The sequence below is a fragment of the Glycine max genome, chromosome 9 (genome assembly GCF_000004515.6).
Source record: "Glycine max cultivar Williams 82 chromosome 9, Glycine_max_v4.0, whole genome shotgun sequence".
Lineage (NCBI taxonomy): Eukaryota > Viridiplantae > Streptophyta > Magnoliopsida > Fabales > Fabaceae > Glycine > Glycine max.
Window position 1 is genome coordinate 48,272,728 of NC_038245.2, and position 23,494 is coordinate 48,296,221.

General features: G+C 31.8%; 1 protein-coding gene and 1 pseudogene across 4 annotated transcripts; one reads left to right on the forward strand and one right to left on the reverse strand.

The window, feature by feature from the left end:
* Positions 1-6,974, forward strand: LOC100814615 (uncharacterized). 4 transcript variants are annotated; one of them, XM_041004828.1, is made up of 7 exons: positions 52-532; positions 837-915; positions 1,413-1,917; positions 3,419-3,486; positions 4,136-4,267; positions 5,658-5,819; positions 6,300-6,774. In XM_041004828.1, exons 3-7 carry the CDS (start codon positions 1,497-1,499, stop codon positions 6,540-6,542), a joined length of 1,026 nt encoding a protein of 341 aa, XP_040860762.1. In that variant the 5' UTR covers positions 52-532; positions 837-915; positions 1,413-1,496; the 3' UTR covers positions 6,543-6,774.
* A 5,965-nt stretch (positions 6,975-12,939) lies between these two features.
* LOC100785913 (putative ripening-related protein 5) lies at positions 12,940-17,583 on the reverse strand (annotated as a pseudogene).
* Between the last annotated feature and the right edge of the window lie 5,911 nt (positions 17,584-23,494).

Genomic DNA, 23,494 nt, shown 5'->3' on the forward strand with positions numbered 1-23,494 from the left:
ACTTTTGTTTGCTTCTCAACCCCTTTCTTAAATCCCAGAAGGCAGAAACATCACACACAGAGCATCGTCATCAATTCATCATATCATAGCTAAAAAAAAACAGGAGAGAGAAAGTGAAAAAATACCTTTTTTTTAGAGAGAGAAAGAGAAGGTAGCCCTAGAAAAATATGCAACCAGATAAGGACTTTTGCAGCTGAGACACTGCAAAAAGAGTTATTATATTGAGAGAGAAAAGAAAGATTATCTTTCTTTTTTTTTTTTCTCTTTTCAATTTTGAAGCTTTCTTTTTTTATTCATTTTACCCTCTTTTTTCCATTGTTGTGGAGTAATTTGCTTCTTTGCACTGACACAGTGACACAGTGGTTCTCTCACATCTCTTTCTCTGTGTAACTCTGCCACCACTCTTCACTTTCCAAAGAGAAAAAAAAGAAACTGTTGAACTTTTTTTCAACTGAATCAATCACTAGCTTCCATTTCTTCACAGGTAGAACTGTGAATGTGCACCACAGCTTTTTGATCCTGTTCCTAAAATGTTAGTATGATCCCCTTTTCCCTTTTCTTTGTATCTGCACGTTGAAACTTGAAACCCATGTTGCATTCTCCTTTTCTGTGTTTGGGGCGTTGAATCTGTTGTGATTATGGACCCAATTATCCAAAGATTGTATATTTCCATGGAAAAGCCATTGTGGCTGAAGTTTTACTTGTTATTCTTTGTGATTTGGGGGTCCCTTTGGGTTGATATGGCATTTTCTACTCTTTTTTGGAACTGGGTTTGGAAGCTTTGTATGGCATTGGGATTGGCCTAGAGTAATTCCTTCATTTTCTTTTTGTTTCAGTTGTACTATTTTGTGGTGGTGATTTTTCTGGGTGTTGGCACTTGTATTACTTGGTGTTTAAGGTTTATGATGGGTGTTGGTAAGATTGGACCTTTTTTCATGTTCTTCTGGTCCTTCTCTATCTTCAACATGAAGCTTTTTTTTGTTGTTTCTTGTAGTTTGGTAAGCTGTACATAGCTTTTTTTTTTTTTTTTTTGTCTTCTCTTAGACATGTCCATATTGTGGTTAGAGAGTGGTTCTCTTGTGTTGTGTTGATCCCTTCTTGGCTTTCCTTCTTTTTCTATGATCTATCTTCTACTTTATGCTTTATCCTGTACATGTGTGGATTCATATGTTTATTTTATATATGGTGCCATCAATGAGAAATTTTATTTGCTGGAAGCTTCAGTATTTTTTAATTTTAAGGACTTATAGTTCTTCTTCTCAAGATACAGTTACTTACAGCTGATGTAATTTAAGCACTTTTTTGGAACTCTTGTTGGTCATTGCTCATTGGATTTCGTACTTTTTATGGTATTCTGATGTGTTGGTGTTTTTTTCCTCCAAAATTTGTCACTATACTCTATTTGGGAACAGAGCTAGGTGATAAGTTTTGGTGTACTGAATATTGGGGTGTCAAAGTTTCTTGTGAAAGATTCTGAAGGCAATCGAAGTAAATGCATGGATCGTGGGGACCAAATGGCGTTATCCGGGTCTTACTATATGCAGCAAAGAGGAATACCTGGATCTGGAGGACAACCTGAGTTACATATTTCACCTAATATGCGTCCACTGTCTAATCCAAATCTACCATTTCAATCCAGCATTGGTGGTGGTACCATTGGATCCACATTGCCATTGGAATCTTCAGCAATTTCGGCCCATGGTGTCAATGTGGGAGCTCCTACTGGGGCACCTCTAGGGGAACCTGTCAAAAGGAAGAGAGGAAGGCCTAGGAAATATGGTACCGATGGAAGTGTGTCATTGGCATTGACTCCAACTCCAACATCATCTAGCCATCCTGGAGCCTTGTCACAAAGCCAGAAACGGGGCAGAGGGCGCCCCCCGGGGACTGGGAAAAAACAGCAATTGGCTTCTCTTGGTAAATCTCTATTGCAATGTGACCTTTTTAGCTTTTTCTTTTGTTACCGATGATAATTATTTGAAGCTGGAAGGCTTATGGGTTTGGAATTTGGCAGATCCTTATCCAACTGTTATTTGGTTGAAAGTAGTTTCTAGCTGAATATTAATTGATTGATTTTTTATGTTGACATGCTATTATTATCATGATGACCTGAATGAACAATGACTTTCAAATCCCAACACAGGTTGCTATATATTATTAATTTCCTTGAATTTAAAATTTTTCTGATCCTCAAGAGAGAGATGCATTTTTTTATTTATAAATGTGATTAATTAAATTGGGTGATTGTCATCTATTTGTATTTGTATACCATTATACCTTTCCAGTTTTCACTATTTTTGTAAAATTGTAGACAACAAACAGTTGTGTGTGTTTGGTTTTGCTTATTTTAGAGAAATAAATATTTTCAAGGTTCCTATCGCTTTTGAAAAAAAAAATCATTTACTCACAATTTATCTTTCCCAAACACACACTGTTACCTTATTCAGTAATTACTGACTCAGATTATAATAATCAAGCTATTTATAAAAGACATTTTACTATATTGACAAATTGAAACGTTCTAAATTCTAACTAAGCACACACACACACAAGTTTATGCATATTTGAGATAAATGATCTGAATTAAATATAATAGGTTGAGCATGGGATACAATACAAGCTCACAAAATTGTAGACTTGTAATAAGCAAAGTTGCAAGGATGCTAATATGCACACTAAATGACAAGAATGTCACCAGGACATCATTTATGAAGTAAAAGAAACCCTAGCATGACTGATGAGATTTTTAGGAGTTGTTTGGTTTGAAAATAATGTTTTTGTTTTCTTTTTTCTTTTTACTTTTATTTACAAAAAATTAATTACAACAATGTCACATTGTTTTAAATTTATTTTCTATTTTCAAAGGTTTGTTTAGAAAATGCTGAAAACAATAAAAAGTTGTTTTTACTGTTTCTTATATAAATATTTGAATACAGAAAATAAAATGAAAACAATTTGTCACTTTTGTAATTAAAACTGAAAACAAGAAATGAAGACAGAACATTTTCTTGAACAGGCCCTTAGATTTCTATTTCTTCCTACAAAATATGATAAGTATGACCAGTTGGATTCTTATGGTCTGTATGCTTCTTATTGCTTGGTTAGACTGTATTTCTTTTGATGAATATTACGGATTATTGTTTTCTTTGGTAAAGCCTAGGATCCACTTGTGGGATCCTTGGTGGTCCCCCTAATGGGACCTGAAAATTACTGCTTATCTAGTTAGGATTTTAACTATATTTGGTGACACTTTTAACATAATGGGTCATAAGTTTGCAAAATTCTGCATTTTCACCCTCTAAACTACTGAATGTCTAATACAACCCAACTTAGATTTGTCGGTAAAGGCTGATTATAGATGATTGATTTATATACTTTTGTTTTTGATGTTTTGACTGGTTTATTCAATTGTTGCTAGGTGAATTGATGTCTGGTTCAGCTGGGATGGGATTCACTCCTCATATCATCAACATTGCAAGTGGAGAAGTACGTGAATAATTTTTATGAATTTGAATAAATTTCTCTGTTTTGGTGGTATATGTTTATTATAATTGTTGGGAGAGTAGATGAAAAAGAGAGAAGGGAGAAATATGGCTGAATGATATTATTTTGTTTGTTCAAGGCTCTAAATGATATTTTCATTATATGATGATTGTTGATATGGAATGCGATAATTTCTGGCTCGCTTAATAAAAACCTATTTATACTAGTTATTCTTGGTCAAGTACTAGTAGTGCAGTATATCTAGTACAAGCCTAGACTCATGACATAATAAGATTTATATGATTCCTAATATTTTTATGTATTTAAACAAACATTACCCTGTGATTTCTGTCAGTATTTTTGTTCTCTTTTTAACATGAAGCTCTATATATTAATTATTTATTATTTATGCAACCAAAATTTGGTATATTTGGCAAGAAAGGTGGCACTATGTACTATTGGTCTCTTGAAATAATGATAACTAAAATGTTAATTCCTAAACAGTTATTCATGTTTGTACTATTTCTCTCTTAAAAGGAAAAGTAGACTTAGCAAAGCCAAAAACAAAGCATTATTGATTGGCACTGTGCCATATCTTCTGGTATTTATGTAAATATTGGTGAATTACTCTTCTGAACTTTTCCCCCTGTAGGACATTGCAACAAAAATCATGGCATTTTCTCAGCAGGGACCTAGAGTTGTATGCATTTTGTCAGCCAATGGTGCTGTCTCTACTGTCACACTTCGTCAGCCATCAACTTCAGGCGGCACTGTCACATACGAGGTTTGGCACTTTCTCAGTTTTATGTATGTGTTGATATAGATACACTTATAGGTTCATATGGAACTGGGATTACATAAAGACCCATCCATACCCACCTTTATGCATACAGAACACTGCACATAGTCAAATGGCAATCCTTTATGGAGGTACTATGATTAATTGATTTTAAAAGATGCTTTTGTTATGTTAGCAGAATGCCTTAAGAATTCATTTCACGCATGGAAGTTGATACCAGTATCACTACTGCAAATTAAGACTGTTTTGTGGCTACTTTTCAAATTGTTTTATATGAGCCTTCGAACATGTGTTGTAGCAAGACTGACTGAAACCGTGTTTTAAACTATGTGAGTGGAGGGGTACACCTTGTGTTCTTTCTCACTCCAATTTGAATAAAATTTCATTTTGCTTCTCAAGAAAGACTTGAAGCATGATATTTGTTGAATAAATAATTTATAAATACATTCCTTAGATTGTATGTTCATACTTGCATGCATATGATATGGTTAAGTGGCACAAATAAACTTTAATGTATTGGAAGAATGAAACAAAATAATCTTTTGCCATTGAATCATTTTGACTGAGCTACCGTGCCTTTTTTGGTTGGTGGGTACTTAAGGGAGAAACTGCGGGCTTCAAACAGGGCTGCCCCAACATTTATTTATGTCTAAAGCAAACTTTATGATAAGACCTCTATAAACCATTTTTTTTTTTGTTACACCTTTTTAAACTAGTTAAAATAATTTACTAGATTATTGTAATTTGATTTAAAATTGATCTGTCAAACTTTTTGAAATGCAAAGTTTCATATCAAATTATTGTAATCAATTTCATTTTTAATCCTAATATGCAAGCTTTTTACCCAGCAGAAGAAAAGATAGGGGAAAATAAAGAAACACAACTGTGTACAAGGGGAAAGAGAGAATGGTGTTAGCGAATGGAGAGAATGAAGGGTCATATATGGGAAAAGAAAGAGATATGAAGTAATTAATATATTTTTTGAAAAATATTATTAGTAAATATTTTTCAGGACCTTAAAGTGAGCGTTGTACTCACCTTGTTTTTTTTTTTTTAAAGTATTACTACTTATTAGTAAGTAAATATTTTTCAGGAGCTTAAAATGAGGGTTTTAAACACCTTACCCTAAGGGATGGCCATGGCCCCAACTCTTTGATCATCCTATTCACATAATTTGATTGAAAAATATCTGTAATTGTTAGTCTTCCTAGTAAAAATCATGGATTCCAATCTTTTGTACTAACGAGTATCACTTGTTTTGTTTTATTTTTACCCTTTTTCCAAATCATAACTCTATTATGATAAGCTTATTCATATATACATATGTATATATAATATATAATAATGATTGTTGGTGGACTTCTGAATTTGATAGGGGCGCTTCGAGATAGTGTGTCTGTCAGGCTCTTACTTGGTCACTGAAAATGGTGGCTCACGCAATCGAACTGGTGGATTGAGTGTGTCCCTTGCTAGTCCTGATGGTCGTGTCATTGGCGGCGGAGTTGGTGGAGTGCTTATTGCATCAAGCCCTGTTCAGGTAACAGCATTCTTAGTGTTGCCATAAAATATTATAATATTATCTCTTGAATTCATATCTCTGATTCCAACATGTTAAAAATCAAAATTTCCCCGCTACTCAAATATAAAACATATAGGGCCTGTTACAGTTTTTGGTAAAATAATCACTTCTTTTTGAAAGTTTTTCATGTGTTTGTTGCAGTTTTTCAAAATAATCAGAAGCTGAAAACAATCTAAAATCTGATTAAAACCTGAAGCTATTTTGAATAGCTTTTCGTAAAATCAGCTGATTCTTTTTAAAAAAGTGATTTTTATGATTGTAAACAAACATAAATTAGCTTATACTTTCTTTTGAAATCTCTAAAACTTAATCACTAGATTATTTTACATCAGAATAACTTTTTTTAATCTTTAACAAACTGGCCATGTGATCTTAGATCTGCTCCCATCCCCCTAGTTATACTTTTGGATGGCTAGACTGAATTAGTGATGACTATAGGTGGTAGTTGGGAGCTTTCTATGGGGAGGATCAAAGACAAAGAACAAGAAAAAGGAATCCTCAGAAGGTGCAGAAGTTGCTGTGGAGTCAGATCATCAGGGAGTTCATAATCCAGTTTCACTGAATAGCATCTCACAAAATCAAAACCTTCCTCCAACTCCCCCATCTCTAAGTCCTTGGTCAACATCACGTCCGTTGGACATGCGTAATTCCCATGTGGACATTGATTTAATGCGTGGGTGACACACTTTGTTGAATATACACTAGTGCTGTGTATATATGTTTCAGATTCATGGTCGCTCATCTAATTTTTGTTGTAGTAGTAAAATGACAGAATGGGAAGTACCAACAGCAGAGTAGAGCCAGCTGACTTTTGCAAATTGATAAATCTCACTTATCCATCCACCCTTGATGATTATTGACTTGGGGTTTGTACTCATATTTTTGTAGTTGTGAGGAATTTTTAATTTGAAAATTTTATGTTCCTGATTGGTAATGATACAATTTATGTTCTATTTGGAAAAAATAATTGACATTGGGCTAGATGTTTTATGTGGTTTAGGAGCATCAATTATATGACATTGTATCATGTAATTTTTGTCATAAAAATGTCTTCTAGAAGGCAATGACGAGGGGAACATGAAGATTTTATTGCTGAGAATGCATGATGTAAAATCGTTTTGTATTCTAATGGTGTGGGGTTGTAGAGTCTCTTATTGTAGCTGTTTGCCTGTCTCTTTGGTGTCAGTAGTTGTACCTGTTGGTTAATTTGAAAATCGAGATAATACTGGATAAATCTGAAGTCGTGTATAATACTTTCAGATTGAATCAAATTTTGGGGTTCAACCAAAATTGTTCAATCGGATAAAATCAGAAGATTATAATTCAAGAGTTTTGTTTTGGTCTTGTATGTTTTGTCACCTGTTATGCTTTCTGAACCAGAATGATTATTTATGATCAAAGAAAAGGTGGTTTTTGGCGGTTGATGAAAGTTATTTCTTTTTCAAAATTGCCGTTGATGGAAGTTTTAGTAACTTTCAACCGTTGATGGAAGTTTTAGTAACTTCCATGTAACTTCCAAAATTTGCCTAAACCGAACATCTCGTTATTACATTAAAACAAGCGTGCACTCTTATTTTAACATAATAAAGAGATCAATTACACTAAAATGTCCAACAAACCTCCCCCAATTTAGTGTAATTACCGATCAAATCACCAAAGTCATAACATACAACAAACTACTGCATAGATGAAATATCGTGACGATTGAATTTCATCTTAACAAATTACACGTTTCAAATATTCGAATATCAGGGTGTCACTAAGGATTGAACCCTTTCTATTCATAATGAATACATGAAGATAATTTGCACAATAGTTTATAACATTACTCTTGCTCGACACTAGTTTACTAGCCTGTGTCCCTATCCTTCATAAGTATATCAAAGCCAAGTCCCAACTTCTTGAAGCGGCTAAACTTCATGCTTATATAGGTAGTTCTTTTCTTTCTTGCACCTGCAAATGCAATTTTTCAAAAGAACCATTGAGGAGTTATACTCCAACCTCCTTAACTTACAGAACCGAACACATACATTTTGGGATACTTTCGATGATGTGTTCCAATCTCTACATGTTAAGCTTTCCACATTGAATTCAGCACCTAATGTCATATTAGATGAGAATTGGGTATCTTAACATAAGAGATTTCAGATGGACTTTAATCCTAATCCCATAGCCGACCTTTTCACGAGATCTCTACTTAACCCTTTGGTTAAATGATCGGCCAAATTATGTTGAGTTCTCACAAACTCCACTGATATCACACCATGCATGATTAACTCCCGAACCATGTTGTGTCTAACACCCAAGTGTCTAGACTTCCCATTATACACTTGACTATATGCCTTAGCCAAAGTTCATATGGGGTAACCTTATTCCTTTTGTTAGGAATTCGGTTCAACAAGTAACAGGCTGTCAACATAGCCTCACCCCAAAATCCTTTACTTAAACCCGAATAGGATAACATGAAATTCACCATTTCTTTCAAGGTTCTATTCTTCCTTTCGGTTACACCATTCTGTTGTGGTGTATATAGGGAGTTGTAGTTTGATGTATTATTCCAGTAGGTTGAAAATAAACCGGATCATAATACTCACCTCCCCTATCCGTACGAAGAGTTTTGATTAGCCCATTTTGATGAAGTTCTACCTCTTTCTTATAAATTTTAAATTTATCAAGAGCTTCATCTTTTGTATTTAATAAATATACATAACAATACCTTGATGCATCATCAATAAAAGTAACAAGATATTTTTTATGACCTAATGATGGAGTAGCATGCAAATCACACAAATCACTATGAATAAGGTCTAAGACTTTAGTCTCACTTTTAACATCCTTAAAAGGTTTCCTAGTGATCTTGGTCAACATGCAAGTTTTGCATTTTTCAATGTTCATATTAAAAGGAGGAATCATACTTGTTTTTGACATATCTTTTAATCTTTTGTAATGAACATGTCCTAATCTAGCATGCCAAATTTCTGATTTTGTCATATTAGTTATAGAACTACACAAGGCCATACAAACAGATTCATGAACAAAAGGAACATCAATGTTTAATTTAAACATTCCATTACAACGATAACCAAATCCAACAAACGAACCATGTCTTGACAAGATGTACTTGTCACTTTCAAGTACTTGCTTGAAACCACAATTATTTAAAACCATACCAGACAATAAGTTCTTACGAATACCAGGTACAAATAGGACATTATCCAAATACAAACTTTTTCCGGAAGTAAAAACTAAATTCACACAACCTAATCCTAGGATTGGTTCAGTTGCAACATTGCCCATCTTCACAATAGAGCCATCATCGATTGGTCTAAATTTCTTGAACCAACGACAATCTTTGCACACATGGCTTGTTGCTCCTGAATCAAACCACCAAGCAACGTCATCATCCTGCACATAGAATGCATAAGATATTAGTGATACATAATTTGAATTCGTATTCGAATTAAAATTATTTACTACAATCTGACCTTGTTGCTTTTCAGGATCATTAGACCCACTTGGACCAGCCTTGTTCTTTCCTTTGAACACCCGGCAATCCCTCTTTAAATGACCAGGTTTCCCACACTTCCAACATGACAATTTTATCTGTTTGTTTGGACCTTTGTTCTTATTTCCTTGAAATTTTCGTTTGTTACCTTTAACATTGTAATTTTGCTTAACCGTTCCACTTTCCTCTACCATATTAACGGAAGAGGAACCTGCTACGTTTTTATCATTGACTTTGTCAATTTCCTGAGCCCTCAGCGACTCCTCAATCATGAAATGACTACCGAGTTAAACTAGAGTCAACTCTTCCTTCTTATGTTTCAAGGTATGCTTGAATTCTTTCCAAGAAGAAGGCAGTTTATCAATTATAGATGAAACTGCAATGGATTCATCCATTTTCAAATCATGTTGAGTAAACTGACCCAAAATCTGCAGCAGTTCATTATATTGTTCCATAACAGGCCTCGAATCAATCATTTTGTAATTAAAGAAATTACTAACTAAGAATTTGTTACTTGAAGCATCTTCTATCATATACTTGGATTCAAGAGAGTCCCATAATTCCTTAGCAGACTCAACATTTTGATAAATATCAAAGAGAGAGTCAGACATACCGTTCAGAATGTGTCCACGACAAATGTAATCGTCGTTCTCCCATTTCGAACGCTTCCTTGTTTGATCCAGAGTTTCGTCTTCCATAAACACCGACATCGGTGTACTTAGCACATACACCACATTCAATGTTGTCAAGAGAAAGTGCATCTTCTTCTGCCATCTTCTGAAATCCTGCCCTTCAAACTTGTCCAACTTCGCAAACTTGCTTGTCATCTTCGAACTATCGTTCGTCATCTCGAAAGATTTGATTCAATCTTTTGTTGGTTAATTTGAAAATCGAGATAATACTGGATAAATCTGAAGTCGTGTATAACACTTTCAGATTGAATCAAATTTTGGGGTTCAACCAAAATTGTTCAATCAGATAAAATCAGAAGATTATAATTCAAGAGTTTTGTTTTGGTCTTGTATGTTTTGTCACCTGTTATGCTTTCTGAACCAGAATGATTATTTATGATCAAAGAAAAGGTGGTTTTTGGTAGTTGATGGAAGTTATTTCTTTTTAAAAATTGCCGTTGATGGAAGTTTTAGTAACTTCCAACCGTTGATGGAAGTTTTAGTAACTTCCATGTAACTTCCAAAATTTGCCTAAACCGAACATCTCGTTATTACATTAAAACAAGCGTGCACTCTTATTTTAACATAATAAAGAGATCAATTACACTAAAATGTCCAACAGTACCCTGCTATGCACTCATGCATTACACTCCATTTCCCTTTGTCTAACCATCCATAAAATTCAGTGCTAATAAAAGGGTAAAAGGCAAGAAAGAAAATTAAAAAGGATATTGTAATCATGGATGTCTTTTTTGTCTTTTTGCTCATATGATATTATAGTACCACTTTTTTTCTTTCACAGAATTAGTGCCTAAAATAATAGACTATAGACTAGAATCGGTGCAGCGAGCAAAGGGAAAGACTGCATGATTAATTCGCTATTAAGAAATGATATTAGTTATTACAAATTTAGCTACTTGAGAAATTAGTACTCTTTCCAACTGGAAGAAATGAATTCAACTATTGTATGGAAACATTGATGACTTTTAACTTTTCTTAGGAGAAAAGAATGATGTGAAACTTTTGTTATTTGATTCTTTGCTTGCCATTGTCTACTAGTATAACTATTTATAATTTAATTACAAAGCTGACAAAACGAGACATATCACTCTTTAATAAATTTCTTAAGTGAATTTTCTTAATTATTGTCATTCTTACTTCAAAAATTTACATTTAAATATTGAGTAATTACTAAATTCTGTGAGAAGAGCACAATAGACTAGGTGTAAAATACCAATCGGCCTGCAAAGATTTGTCTGCGGTATCTGCAACCTCCATACCTCATGCAGCCAACAATGTTTTTATTTATTTATTTATTTGTGCCTGTGTTGATGTTAGTTATGTTAAAGGAAGTATTCTCTTTAAGGTTTGGATCTCATTATGCAAAACAGGGTAGTAATTAGATAATTAGTCTTTACAATTACCAAAAAAATATTTAGTTAAAGTTAACACTGCTAGGTGGCTTGTAGCAAGAAGCAAAATTTCCTAAGTTAGAATTTTTTCAGAGTATGTGGCTATGTTTCTAAATGGTTTTGTTTTAATACGAGATGGATTAAAGTTTTACAGTATCTGTAAATTTTAATTAACAAAAACAATGGACTCTTGAGTTCAACTATATTCTGTTTAAGTTAGAGGGTAATTTTGCATCTTGGCATTGCAGTTATAAAGCTTAATTTTCATATAATGTACTGTGAATAAAATTTCAGTAAATTCACCCTATCAAAATACACAGGCCAATATATATTTTTTGAACCCAAAAGAATGAATACAAAAGATGAACAATAATTCATCAGATAAGTAAATATTTAAAGTATCTAAGACCAAACACTAAAGAAATGAAAGGTTCAGATTTTACAGAAGATGGACAACAGTAGACTACCGCAAAATGATCCTTTAAAGGCTCTCTTTTGGCGGCGATAACTTAATTGCCGGCAAACTATTTGATTTTGTGGCTAATTAATATTTGCCGCTAAAAAAAAATACTATTTACTAGCAACTAATAAGGCACCCATGCGTTTGGACGGGTTATGAGTCATTTCTGTTTTCACGCATGTTTGAAATATATTTACTTATAAAATTAAATATTTTCATTGAGAGAGAAATATAATTAGCTAATTAAGTTCTCTAAAATGGTAGAAAGAATGGGAGTATTAAAGCAGAAAAAAATATATTTAGTTATACTCTCACATTTCTTATTTTATTTATTTAAAACACCTATAAAATTGTATTGTATACATGTAATATGACGATGTCAGATAAAATTAAGAGCATCTGATAAATGTAAAATATGAATTATATGAGAAGAAAATTACAAAAATAGAAAATGCAGGTAATATATGGTAATTTATAATAATTAATGTTTACTCCCATATAATTAAGTTTATAATCAAAACTTGCTTCATGATGGATCCCCACCGTCACTATCTAATGTGGATATTAAGAGGGGATTTTTTAGAAGCATGTTAAGGGAATAGAAGCTTCTGGCAGAGGGAATAGAAGCTTCTGGCAGAGGTAATAGAAGCATGTTAAATATATTTTTGGGCTTCAAAATCCTTTATCAAAACTTTCAGTTACTTTCTAATGAAACTTTTTATAACCAACTTTATAAGGGTTGGATTGCTTTTACTTGGTCACATTTACATTCTTGCAATTTTGATGGACCTTCAATATGAATTTTATCATTCTTCATTTTCACTAGAAAACACATAATGAAATTTGAATCAAGATCCTATTAAACTGGTTAAACCAAAAGTATTAGTGCATTAAAGTTAATATATTACAATAGGATCACTCTCACAGCCTATACAAGATATATGATACACACAGAATGAAAACTTAAAATTTTCCCCTATCACTTACAATATAGAAACGCAAACATTCACTTAAACACACTTTTACAATATCAAGCATCAGACCAGGTAATATCAAACCCACCCCAATCATTTTTGGGCACTCCTAAGGCTTTCCAAACAGCCCTTGATGCATCAACAATGTTGTTGGGACATGGAGGTTGATAGTCATGATCTGCATCACATCCCTTTCTTGAGTCACATTGATCAACCACCATGGCCACCACACTTCTACCATTGCCACTAATTGTGATGTTGTGGAGGCACCTTCTCTTGTGGTCGAACCATCCAGTGGACAGTGCCACGACCGGTGTGTCATCGGAATGGTACTGGTTGTCGCATTCTGAAGGACCACCACCATCTCCACCCTTCTCAAAACTGTTAAGAGTGAGGTAGGCCTTGGTGTGGCTAGACATTGGTGGTGAACATTCATATGTTGTGTACATTTTGCCTTCTTTGCAACAGTCAGAATCATTCTCTTGGTTGCATTGTCCTGGAGGGGCTTTCTTTCCTCTAATTCTTCCACTGGGGTGGCACTTTTGAGCTTCGGAGTAAAAACAACTTGATAAGATGAGAGTGGCTAATAAAATGATGGATGCATTTGACCAAAACCTCTTCATTTTGTCCCTGAACTTCCTTGTTTCTTCTCTTTGTTGTATGGAGATGGTTAAGTTTAAGTGTTTGATGCTTGGATATGGAGATTTAATTTGTATATATAGAGGCCTCTTGATCAGGTACATGATTTGGCTTCGAAATATAGGTTTTTGTTTGGGTCAAACAATGAGTTCTAGACTGTCTTTTTTTGCCAATTAATTGACAAGTAGTGAAACATTCTTAAAACACCAAAAACTCAAATTCCAATTCCAATCCCAATCCCAATCATACAAACTTTATAGTTGGAATTTGAACACATACTTGTCCTAGTTACAATAAATATATAATAAGTCAGACTTATGTAACCTCATACGTTATGAAATTTTAGTCCTTGTTATTGTGCTGCACAAACAACAAAATAAGTTTCTTTAAATTTTGTGAAAATTACAGTACTTTGAAATATACAAATGGAAGAAAATTAAAAGAATTATCATAGTATCAGTTTTGAAGAAAATTTATGTTTTGAAACTAAAAAGTCTAGAACACGTATACGTTTGGAATAATGATTATATTTCTTGCTTGTTGTCTTATTATTTGGATGATATTATGTGAAACATTCTTGTCACAGGAAAAAAAAAACTGATTTCTTGATTTTGAATAGTGCCAAGAAGTTAGTCTAAATATATAGTAATCAATAACATGCATGGCCATGGCCGCTAATCCATATGAAAAAGGCCAAATCCTTAAAGAAACAAGATTGATAAACATAATAAGAACAAAGTTGCAGTCTTCATAATAAAACAAATAAAATATTCAACAGATTAGCTTTGGTGTAAAATACCAATTGGCCTGCAAAGATTTGCCCGCCGTATATCTGCAACCTCCATACCTTATGCAGCCAACAAGTTTTTATTTATTCATTTATTTGTGTCAGCGTTGATGTTAGTTATGCTAAGGAAGTATTCTTTAAGGATTAGATCGCATATTGATAATTTGTCTTTATGTTATTGTAATTACCAAATTTTATTTAGTAAATATTTGATGTGGTAGATTATGTAAACTTGGAATGAACCAAAACAAAATTGTAACGGGAGATGTTGTCAGTTAAAGTTAATACTGCTAGTTGGCTTGTAGCAAGAAACAAAATTTCCTATTGGGCATACTACTAAGTTAGAATTTTTTCAGAGTACGTGACTGTTTCTAAGAGCAGTTTAGACTCTAATCAAATTTAATGGGTCACTTCATAGCTCCAATGGTTACTACTTAATATCCTCCGGTTTTCCCATAACCCTTACAAGGTGTTGGAACATACTTTTTTTAACAAAATAAATTTAAGCAAGATTTTCAAATTAATTTCAAATAGTATTATTCTGAGTTATGTATGCAGCTCTCTGTTTATATGATCAATTTGAACAAGCTTGGCTGTCCTGCATATATGATATATCATTGCAAGATTACAGAATAACTACTATTTCTACATGTTTTTTTCTTGTTGCTGAGAATGATTTGGGCCTAAATTAAAATATAGGTTTTGTTTTCATCCGAGAAGGATTAAAGTTTAACAATATTGTAATTAACAAAAACAAAAGGGAAATGGACTCTTCAATTTAACTGTGGTGTATTCTATTAAAGTTTAATTTGGTGGTAATCTTGCATCTTGGCATTGCAGTTATAAAGCTTAATTTTCATATAATATACTGTGAATAACATTTCAGTAAATTCACCCCATCAAAATACATAGGCCAATCTTTGTTGACACCAAAAGAAAAGAATACAGAAGTTGAACCATAATTCAACAGATAAGTTAATATTTAAAATATTTAAGACCAAACACTGAAGACAAGTGAAAGATTCAGATTTTACAGAAGATGGACAGTATTAGATACATCTAACATGACGATGTAAACTTGTAAATATAAAATATGAACTATAGGAGAAGAAAATTACAGACTAGAAGCTCACTGAACAGTTAACACATATATACAAACAGAAATAGAAAATGCGTCCAATGGTAATTTATAATAATTAATGTTTACTTCCATATAATTAAGTTTATAATCAAAACTTGCTTCATGATGGATCCCCACCATCACTATTTAATGTGGATATTAAGATAGGATTTAGGAGAAGCATGTTAAGGGAATCGAAAACTCCAGGCAGAGGGAATGGTTAGGAGCGAGGAAGGCATTAATTAAATTAGAAAGCAATGGTCTCCTAATTATGCTCATGGTATGTTGAAAGAAAAAATGTTGAGCTACCCCCAATCACAAAAGGCCCAACTCAAATAGATGACTTTGGTATTGTTGGGCAAGGATGCAAAAACAATAGAGTGATTATAAACTTTAATCATTTTGTTCATTCCTTGCAACTGTACTGAAAATTTAAAGGCTTAATTATATACTACTGCAAAATTCTCTTTTAACATTGGTTATTTAAGATTTTTTACCATCGGTTTTCCAAAACCAGATGTAGAAGTTTCTACATCGGTTGTAATTATATCCGTAGAAAGCTGTGCCTGCAAAAAAAGTAAACAAAACTGACATTTTTCACATCGGTTTTTACTAAAGTTGATGTTGAGAGCATACTTTGCACCGGTTATAAATAGAACTGATGTAAAATATCATTTTTTTTTAAAAATGTATATCCACAGTCAGTAGCCTTGAGTTCTAGAAGAAAAAAAGCACAAAAAAATCAGAACATCAAAAATATTGTCCTGTACCTGCTGTACTAACCAAATACTAATATATAAAAAAAACTTAACTTTAAAGTCCCAGGACTACTCATTTCTCTTCCAAAATAACACTCAGAAACAAGAAAAACAGGACAATATAAGATGAAGAATAGGGAATTCACTTTAGTGTAACACATTACCAAACACAACAATATTACAATAATGGTTTAAAGTTTAACTCCACTTTTCTTTTGTCTAGTCACCTTAAAATAAGCTTCAAGTTTCTTTCTCAGTGCAGCATATTCTCAGTGATTGGTAATTGATGTACCAAAGGGCGGTGCTTTTAGTAAAGGAGCTTCAATGATCTATTCAAATCAGGAAAAATGTGAGAACACTGTATCAACATTTATATTATATACAGAACTGTCTTTGTGAAAGCTATGGCAGCTTAGTAAAAAAAAAAAGCATTAAATATATTTTTGTGCTTCAAAATCCTTTATCAAAACTTTCAGTTACTTTCTAATGAAACATCGTATAAACAAAGTTTGAAAGGTTTGGATTGCTTTTACTTAGTCACGTTTACGTTCTTACAATTTTGATGGACCTTCAATTTGAATTTTATCATTCTTCGTTTTCACTAGAAAAACATAATGAAATTTGAATCAGGATCCGATTAATCTGGTTAAACCAAAAGCATTAGTGCATTAAAGTTAATATATTACAATAGGATGGTCACCTCACATTACAATCATTCTCTCGCAGCATATACAAGATAGATGATACACACAGAATGAAAACTTAAAATTTTCCCCTATCACTTACAATATAGAAACGCAAACATTTACTTAAACACACTTTTACAATATCAAGCATCAGACCAGGTAATATCAAACCCACCCCATTCATTTTTGGGCACTCCTAAGGCTTTCCAAACAGCCATTGATGCATCAACAATGTTGTTGGGACATGGAGGTTGATAGTCATGATCTGCATCACATCCCTTTCTTGAATCACATTGATCAACCACCATGGCCACCACACTTCTACCATTGCCACTAATTGTGATGTTGTGGAGGCACCTTCTCTTGTGGTCGAACCATCCAGTGGACAGTGCCACGACCGGTGTGTCATCGGAATGGTACTGGTTGTCGCATTCTGAAGGACCACCACCATCTCCACCCTTCTCAAAACTGTTAAGAGTGAGGTAGGCCTTGGTGTGGCTAGACATTGGTGGCGAACATTCATATGTTGTGTACATTTTGCCTTCTTCGCAACAGTCAGAATCATTCTCTTGGTTGCATTGTCCTGGAGGGGCCTTCTTTCCTCTAATTCTTCCACTTGGGCGACACTTTTGAGGTTCGGAGTAAGAACAACTTGATAAGATGAGAGTGGCTAATAAAATGAAGGATGCATTTGAGATAAACCTCTTCATTTTGTCTATGAACTTCTTTGTTTCTACTTTTTGTTGTATGGAAGTGTTTGATGCTTGGATATGGAGATTTCAATTTATATATATAGAGGCCTCCTGATCAGGTACATGATTTGGCTTCGAAATATATGTTTCTTTTTGGGTCAAGCAATGATTTCTAAACTTTCTTGTTTTTCTAAAATGACAAATACCACATTCTTAAAATGCCAATAACTCAAACTCCAATTCCAATAATGCAAACTTTAGAGTTGGATTTTGAACACAGACTTGTCCTAGTTACAATTACAAATAAATAACAAGTCAGACTTGTGCATAATGAAATTTTAGTCCTTGTTATTGTGCAGCACAAACAACAAAACAAGTTTCTTTTAATTAGTGAAAATTACAGTATTTAAAATATACAAATGGAAGAAAATTGAAATAATCATCATAGTATCGATTTTGAAGGTAATATATGTTTGGAAACTAAAAATCTAGAATACATATATGCTTGGAGTAAGGATTTTACTTATGCTAGTTGTTTTATTATTTGAATGATAATCTGTGATACATTCTTGTTGTAGGTAAAATAACTAGTTTCTTGATTTTGAATAGTGCCAAGAAGTTAGTCTAAATAATAATCTATAAATAGCATGCATGGCCATGGCCGCTAATCTATATGAGAATGACCAAATCCTTAAAGAAACAAGATTGATAAACATAATAAGAACAAAGTTGCAGTCTCCATAAGAAAACAAATAAAATATTTAACAGATTAGCTTTGGTATAAAATATCAATTAATTGGCCTGCAAAGACTTGCCTGCCGTATCTGCAACCTCCATACCTCATGCAGCCAACAACGTTTTTATTAATTTATTTATTGGTGTCTGTGTTGTGTTAGTTACGTTAAAAGTTATTTTTTTTCAGGGTCAAAGACCACGGTGTCCTTGAGCTTATTATGTGAAAGATTAATTTCGCTCGTGACGTGTGACTCCTGTTGATTCAAGGGAATTTGTGAAAATCGAACACGGATTATTCCGTTAAATAATTTGTTTTCACTCATATGATGACATTAAAACCTTACACAATTACATTAACCTTTTGAATTCAAGGAAGTATTTTATAAGGATTGGATCTCATATTATACATCACAGGGTAGTAAGATAAAAATGTTAATAATAGCTAGTTATTAACCGATGAAAATGGACTAATGGAGTATATATAAATTTAATATTTATATTTCATGTATTCTTAATTATTTCATTTCTTTTTACTTTATCTTCATATTCTTTTGAAGATCTAAAATGAATTGTCAAAATAAATTTACAGTTCAAAAAGTTATAAAATTAATGTAAAAAATAATTTTTAGTATTCATGCATTAATTAAGTCGTTTTAAAGGTTGTCTTAGGCTTCAAAATCTCTTCACACGACCCTGTTTCTCTACCTTGAGCATGAACCGGGAGAATTTAGTAAATCCTTTGAATAATAGCTGGGTGTTTCTTGGTTGTTAATATAAGAATTGCTTAACCACATGCTTATATGTATTGAGTTGCTATTTTAGTTAATTTCAAAATCCTCTTTTAGTTAATTTTTCCAATTTATAAAAGTATGTCTATGCATATTAAAACGTCTATATATCTTCAAATTAGTCTGATGTCTTCAATAATATAAAAAATACATATTAATGGATGGAAATGTAAAAGATGAAACTAAAACTTATAATGATTGTAATTATCCAAAACACACATAAAAGTATGGTACCCCTACCAAATACAACAAGGTGCATGTTAGACAGCAACCATAGGAAACACTAGCATGCAGACAAGAAATTTAAAAGGTTCAAGTTGGAAGCTTGGCTTTCTTTGTTCATAACCCTTCATGTGGTGGCTCCTTTTCCACAAGCGAATACAAATACAACCCTAATAAAAGGAATCCCAATAATACTATGCACGCTTCAGTGAGAGAGATTTAGAAGATCCAACATGCATCAGAATGGCAAAAAAATAATACATAGCCACGTGCAAGCGACAAAATGGTGCGCGCAAAAAAATCATTGCAAAAAGAGACCACACAAGTCGAGCAAAGGGGACCAGATGAAAACGGGGCCATGTTTTGGCTAAAGCTGGAAAATTGATAACTGGCTGCATATATTGATGATAATCCAAAGTTGCGTGGTTTTCAGCACGCGTTTGTTCGGAATGAAGGCCTCGTCTACTTCCTCATGCTTGATTTCAATACAAACGGCAGAGTTGTCTAGATGTTGTGAAGTCTTTTTTTCATCCATATAGAAAGTTGGAATGTTCAACTCCTTTCTGCAGCATATAGAAAGTCAATAGAAGGATCAGAAAGGATGTTAATGATGTGAAAAGAAAGATTCCTTTGTGTCCAAATTCGCCACCAGTGACTATTTATTATCAATAATTCAATATAATTAATCACTTTTGTCTTCTATTTCTATCTCTCTCAAGTTGTTTACACCTCTAAGGGTTGCCAACTATATTTTTCCTTGTTTCAATTTTGTCCCTCTTTCCACACTACATCAGGTTGTCTTAATAACAGTTGCAAACACCCCATCATGTCTCTTTGGGTTTTCAGGAATTGGGTTTTTTTTTTTTTCAGTATAAAAAATTAGAAGGGAGGGACAAAGAGAGCTTCAAGAAGGGTTCCTTGTGATGGAAGAAAGGAGGGATTGATTTGAATAGGCGCTTGAAGAAAACTTTTGACCTCCTTGTTTTTTAAGACTTGAAATTTGAAAATGATAAGTTATCATCAGGAGAGAGACGGTAAGATAAAACAATGAGAAAATTTATCTTTTAGCATTTTCCTGTCCAATAATATTTGATGCACGTCAAGCAACAAATTAAGATAATATTATCTCATCAAGTTTGACATAAATTAGATGATATGATAAACTGATAATACATCATATATAAATTATGTTCAAATGATAAAATGAGATCAATTCTAAATAAATTTTAATTTTGTTTTTATAAATTATAAAAAATATTATTACTTTCTGCCTTTTATATAGGAAACAAATAATTAATCTATTAAGATTAATAAAAGTTTCAGTAAAAAAGATCAATAAAAACAGATAATTTCATTTTAATTGATAATGTTATAAATTTAAATTTTATTTCAATAATACTCATAATGTGCATGACTATAACTCACCTTACAATAATAAATATAAACTATAAAATTCCTAGATTCAAACCTAATAAAAATAAGAAAAAAGTTTAATAATTGTGTAAATTAAGAAAAAAAATTGTTATTGATTACCATTGAGTTTTAATCTAAATCAATAACTTTTCGAAAAACGAATAAAATAAAAATGTTTCATGGATTTTCAAAGAAAATAACAATATTTTTAAATTATAATTTATTTTTGAAATATAAATGAGTAAAAAATAAGTTATAAATAAAATTACTTACATATAACAGGATTCTAGTGTTAATATTCAAAATTTAATTAATAAAAATATAAATAAATTTATTAATCTTTTGTTACTCTAAAAAAAATTTAATTAATATTTTACATTTTTTTATTTTTTTTACTCGTTTTCTTTCCTTTCCCTTTTCTTTCCAAACCAAGCATAACCGAGTTTCAAACCCGCATCCATGATTTCATGCGAAGTAGAAAAATAGCATGTTTGGTTTAGTGATGGCCATTAAGAAATCATGTAAAAACTTAGAAAGTCTATCGTTACTTTAAGATAAATAAAAAAAAATAAAAATTTGAGTCGAACAATGTCGTCAACCTAAACACGCTAATAAACCACTGTACCATACAATTTATTTATTTCAAATGTACCGTATGTATTATATATAAAAATTTATATATCAAATTTATGTAATATACTTCGAATATAAAAAAAAACAATTCACGTTAATTAAGAAATTTATTAATATGCAATCGAACTAATTTCAATTAAAAATTAAATTATTTTTTAAAACTAATTTTCATTGGAATCTTTTTTTGTGATCATAGTATTGGTATGAAAATAGTTTCACTTATGATTAATTTTTGTTAGAAATCACGAGCTCAAACAAGGTGGTGAGTATTTTTCTTCCAACATTATTTATTCTAACCCAAGGATCAATTATGATTCAAACTTCGATCATTTAATTAAAGAATACAAGTTATTATCATTTATGTTAACCATTATTGATAATCTTCATTAAAATTTGATATAAAAATTTTAAGAAAGAGTCAATGGAATTAAAAATCACTATTAGATGAATGATATTTTGTACATATGTTTGATAACTTTCATTAAATGAGGTAAACTTAGTTAAGATGTACTTATATATATTTAAAGAATCTTGTTAACTAGTATAATAAAAACACTTGTTAAAAAAAATTTAAAAAAATTATAGAAATCATATAAGAGTGCATTTAAAAATCATAAGGGATTGCATTTTTTGCCCATCCCAACAAAATTCTTTTTTTTTTTTATTTCCTTAACTAGTTTTGAGCACTAATTAGAATTTTTCATATTTAAAGCCAACACCCAAGGCATTTTTTTTCTTTTCAAAACCAAAGAGAATAACTACTTACTCGCTTCAAGAGTTATAAAGTTGGTTTTGATGGTTGGAAAACGAGCGCTTAAGAGTGAAGGCAAAAGAGACCATAAATAGGTTTGAAGTTCAAATCCTTCTCACGGATATTTTTTTATAAAACTAACAACTAAGATTTGTAATTACAAAAGAATAGGTTAAAAATGTAATTTTCGTCTCCATATTTTAATAAATATGCAATTTTAGTCCTCTTGTTTTTTTAAGTAATTTCATCCTCCATTTTTAAAATATTGACAATTTTTGTCTCCCATTTTTTAATTGAGACATTTTGTCTCCCACTTTTAAAAAATTCGTAATTTTAATCATATGACTAATTTTAAATATTAATCTATGTACTCTTTAAATGTTTAGTGAAATGTGTCTATTTATTATTCACTTGACAAATGTTTTTTAATTTTTTTTAATTGCCAACAACTTAATTTATTAAAACAAATTTGAAAAGTTCATGATCAAGATCAAGTCTGAAATTGATAAAAGAAACTAAAATTAAAGATTTTTTAAAAGTGAAAGACGAAATATCTTAACTAAATAATAGATGACTAAAATCACGACTTTTTAAAAGTGGAATACAAAATGTCTCAATTAAAAAATAATGGACAAGACAGAATGGCGAATTTAAAAAAAATAAGAGAATAAAAATTACATTTTAATTAAAAATAATAAAATAACTTGCTAGTTCAACAAATAACCTAATGTTTCACATTATTACACATATGATCTTTAGTAATATTTTTTAAAACATTATCAAATATGAATAAATATTCTAATATATTTTTGTGACATTTTATTAAATATTAGAGAGATAAACTATATACAGTATTTGATAAAATGTCACAAAAATATATTAATAATATTTATTCATATTTGATAATATTTTTTAAATATTGACAAAGGTTTTTAATAATATTTTTAATAATTATTAGAAAAAGAATGTTAAGTAAAAATTACATGTGTTATAATGACTACTTGAACAGGTTGACCACTGATCCCAAATTTCTATATACCACCGATACAACTAACTTCAGTGTTGCAACTGTGACCCTCGGAATAAGGCAATGGTTAGGATTAAAACTTAAGAGAAAAAAATGTTCACTGGTTTCTGTCTAACAAGTCAAACCATATTCAGTTGTTTTCTCTCTCTATCTCTCTGACGCATCGAATGAATTTATATTTCTATCCTATGATTGGATGCTGCAGCCTTCGCTGGACTACGTGAATGTTGCAGCAGAGAGCATATGCCTAATTCTTAAGAATGAATTGTTTTTGTAACATTTCCTCTATCACCCTCCAAAAACTTGATATAAATTGAGAAGAACATGATCAACTACAAAATTTCCCTTTCCACCTACTGA

Excerpts from the sequence above, each read along its gene's own strand:
- LOC100814615 (XM_006586644.4), top strand. The coding sequence starts at position 1,497 with ATGGATCGTGGGGACCAAATGGCGTTATCCGGGTCTTACTATATGCAG. Across the intron at positions 3,487-4,135 it reads TCAACATTGCAAGTGGAGAA|GACATTGCAACAAAAATCAT; the intron begins GTACGTGAATAA and ends TTCCCCCTGTAG. Across the intron at positions 4,268-5,657 it reads GCGGCACTGTCACATACGAG|GGGCGCTTCGAGATAGTGTG; the intron begins GTTTGGCACTTT and ends TGAATTTGATAG.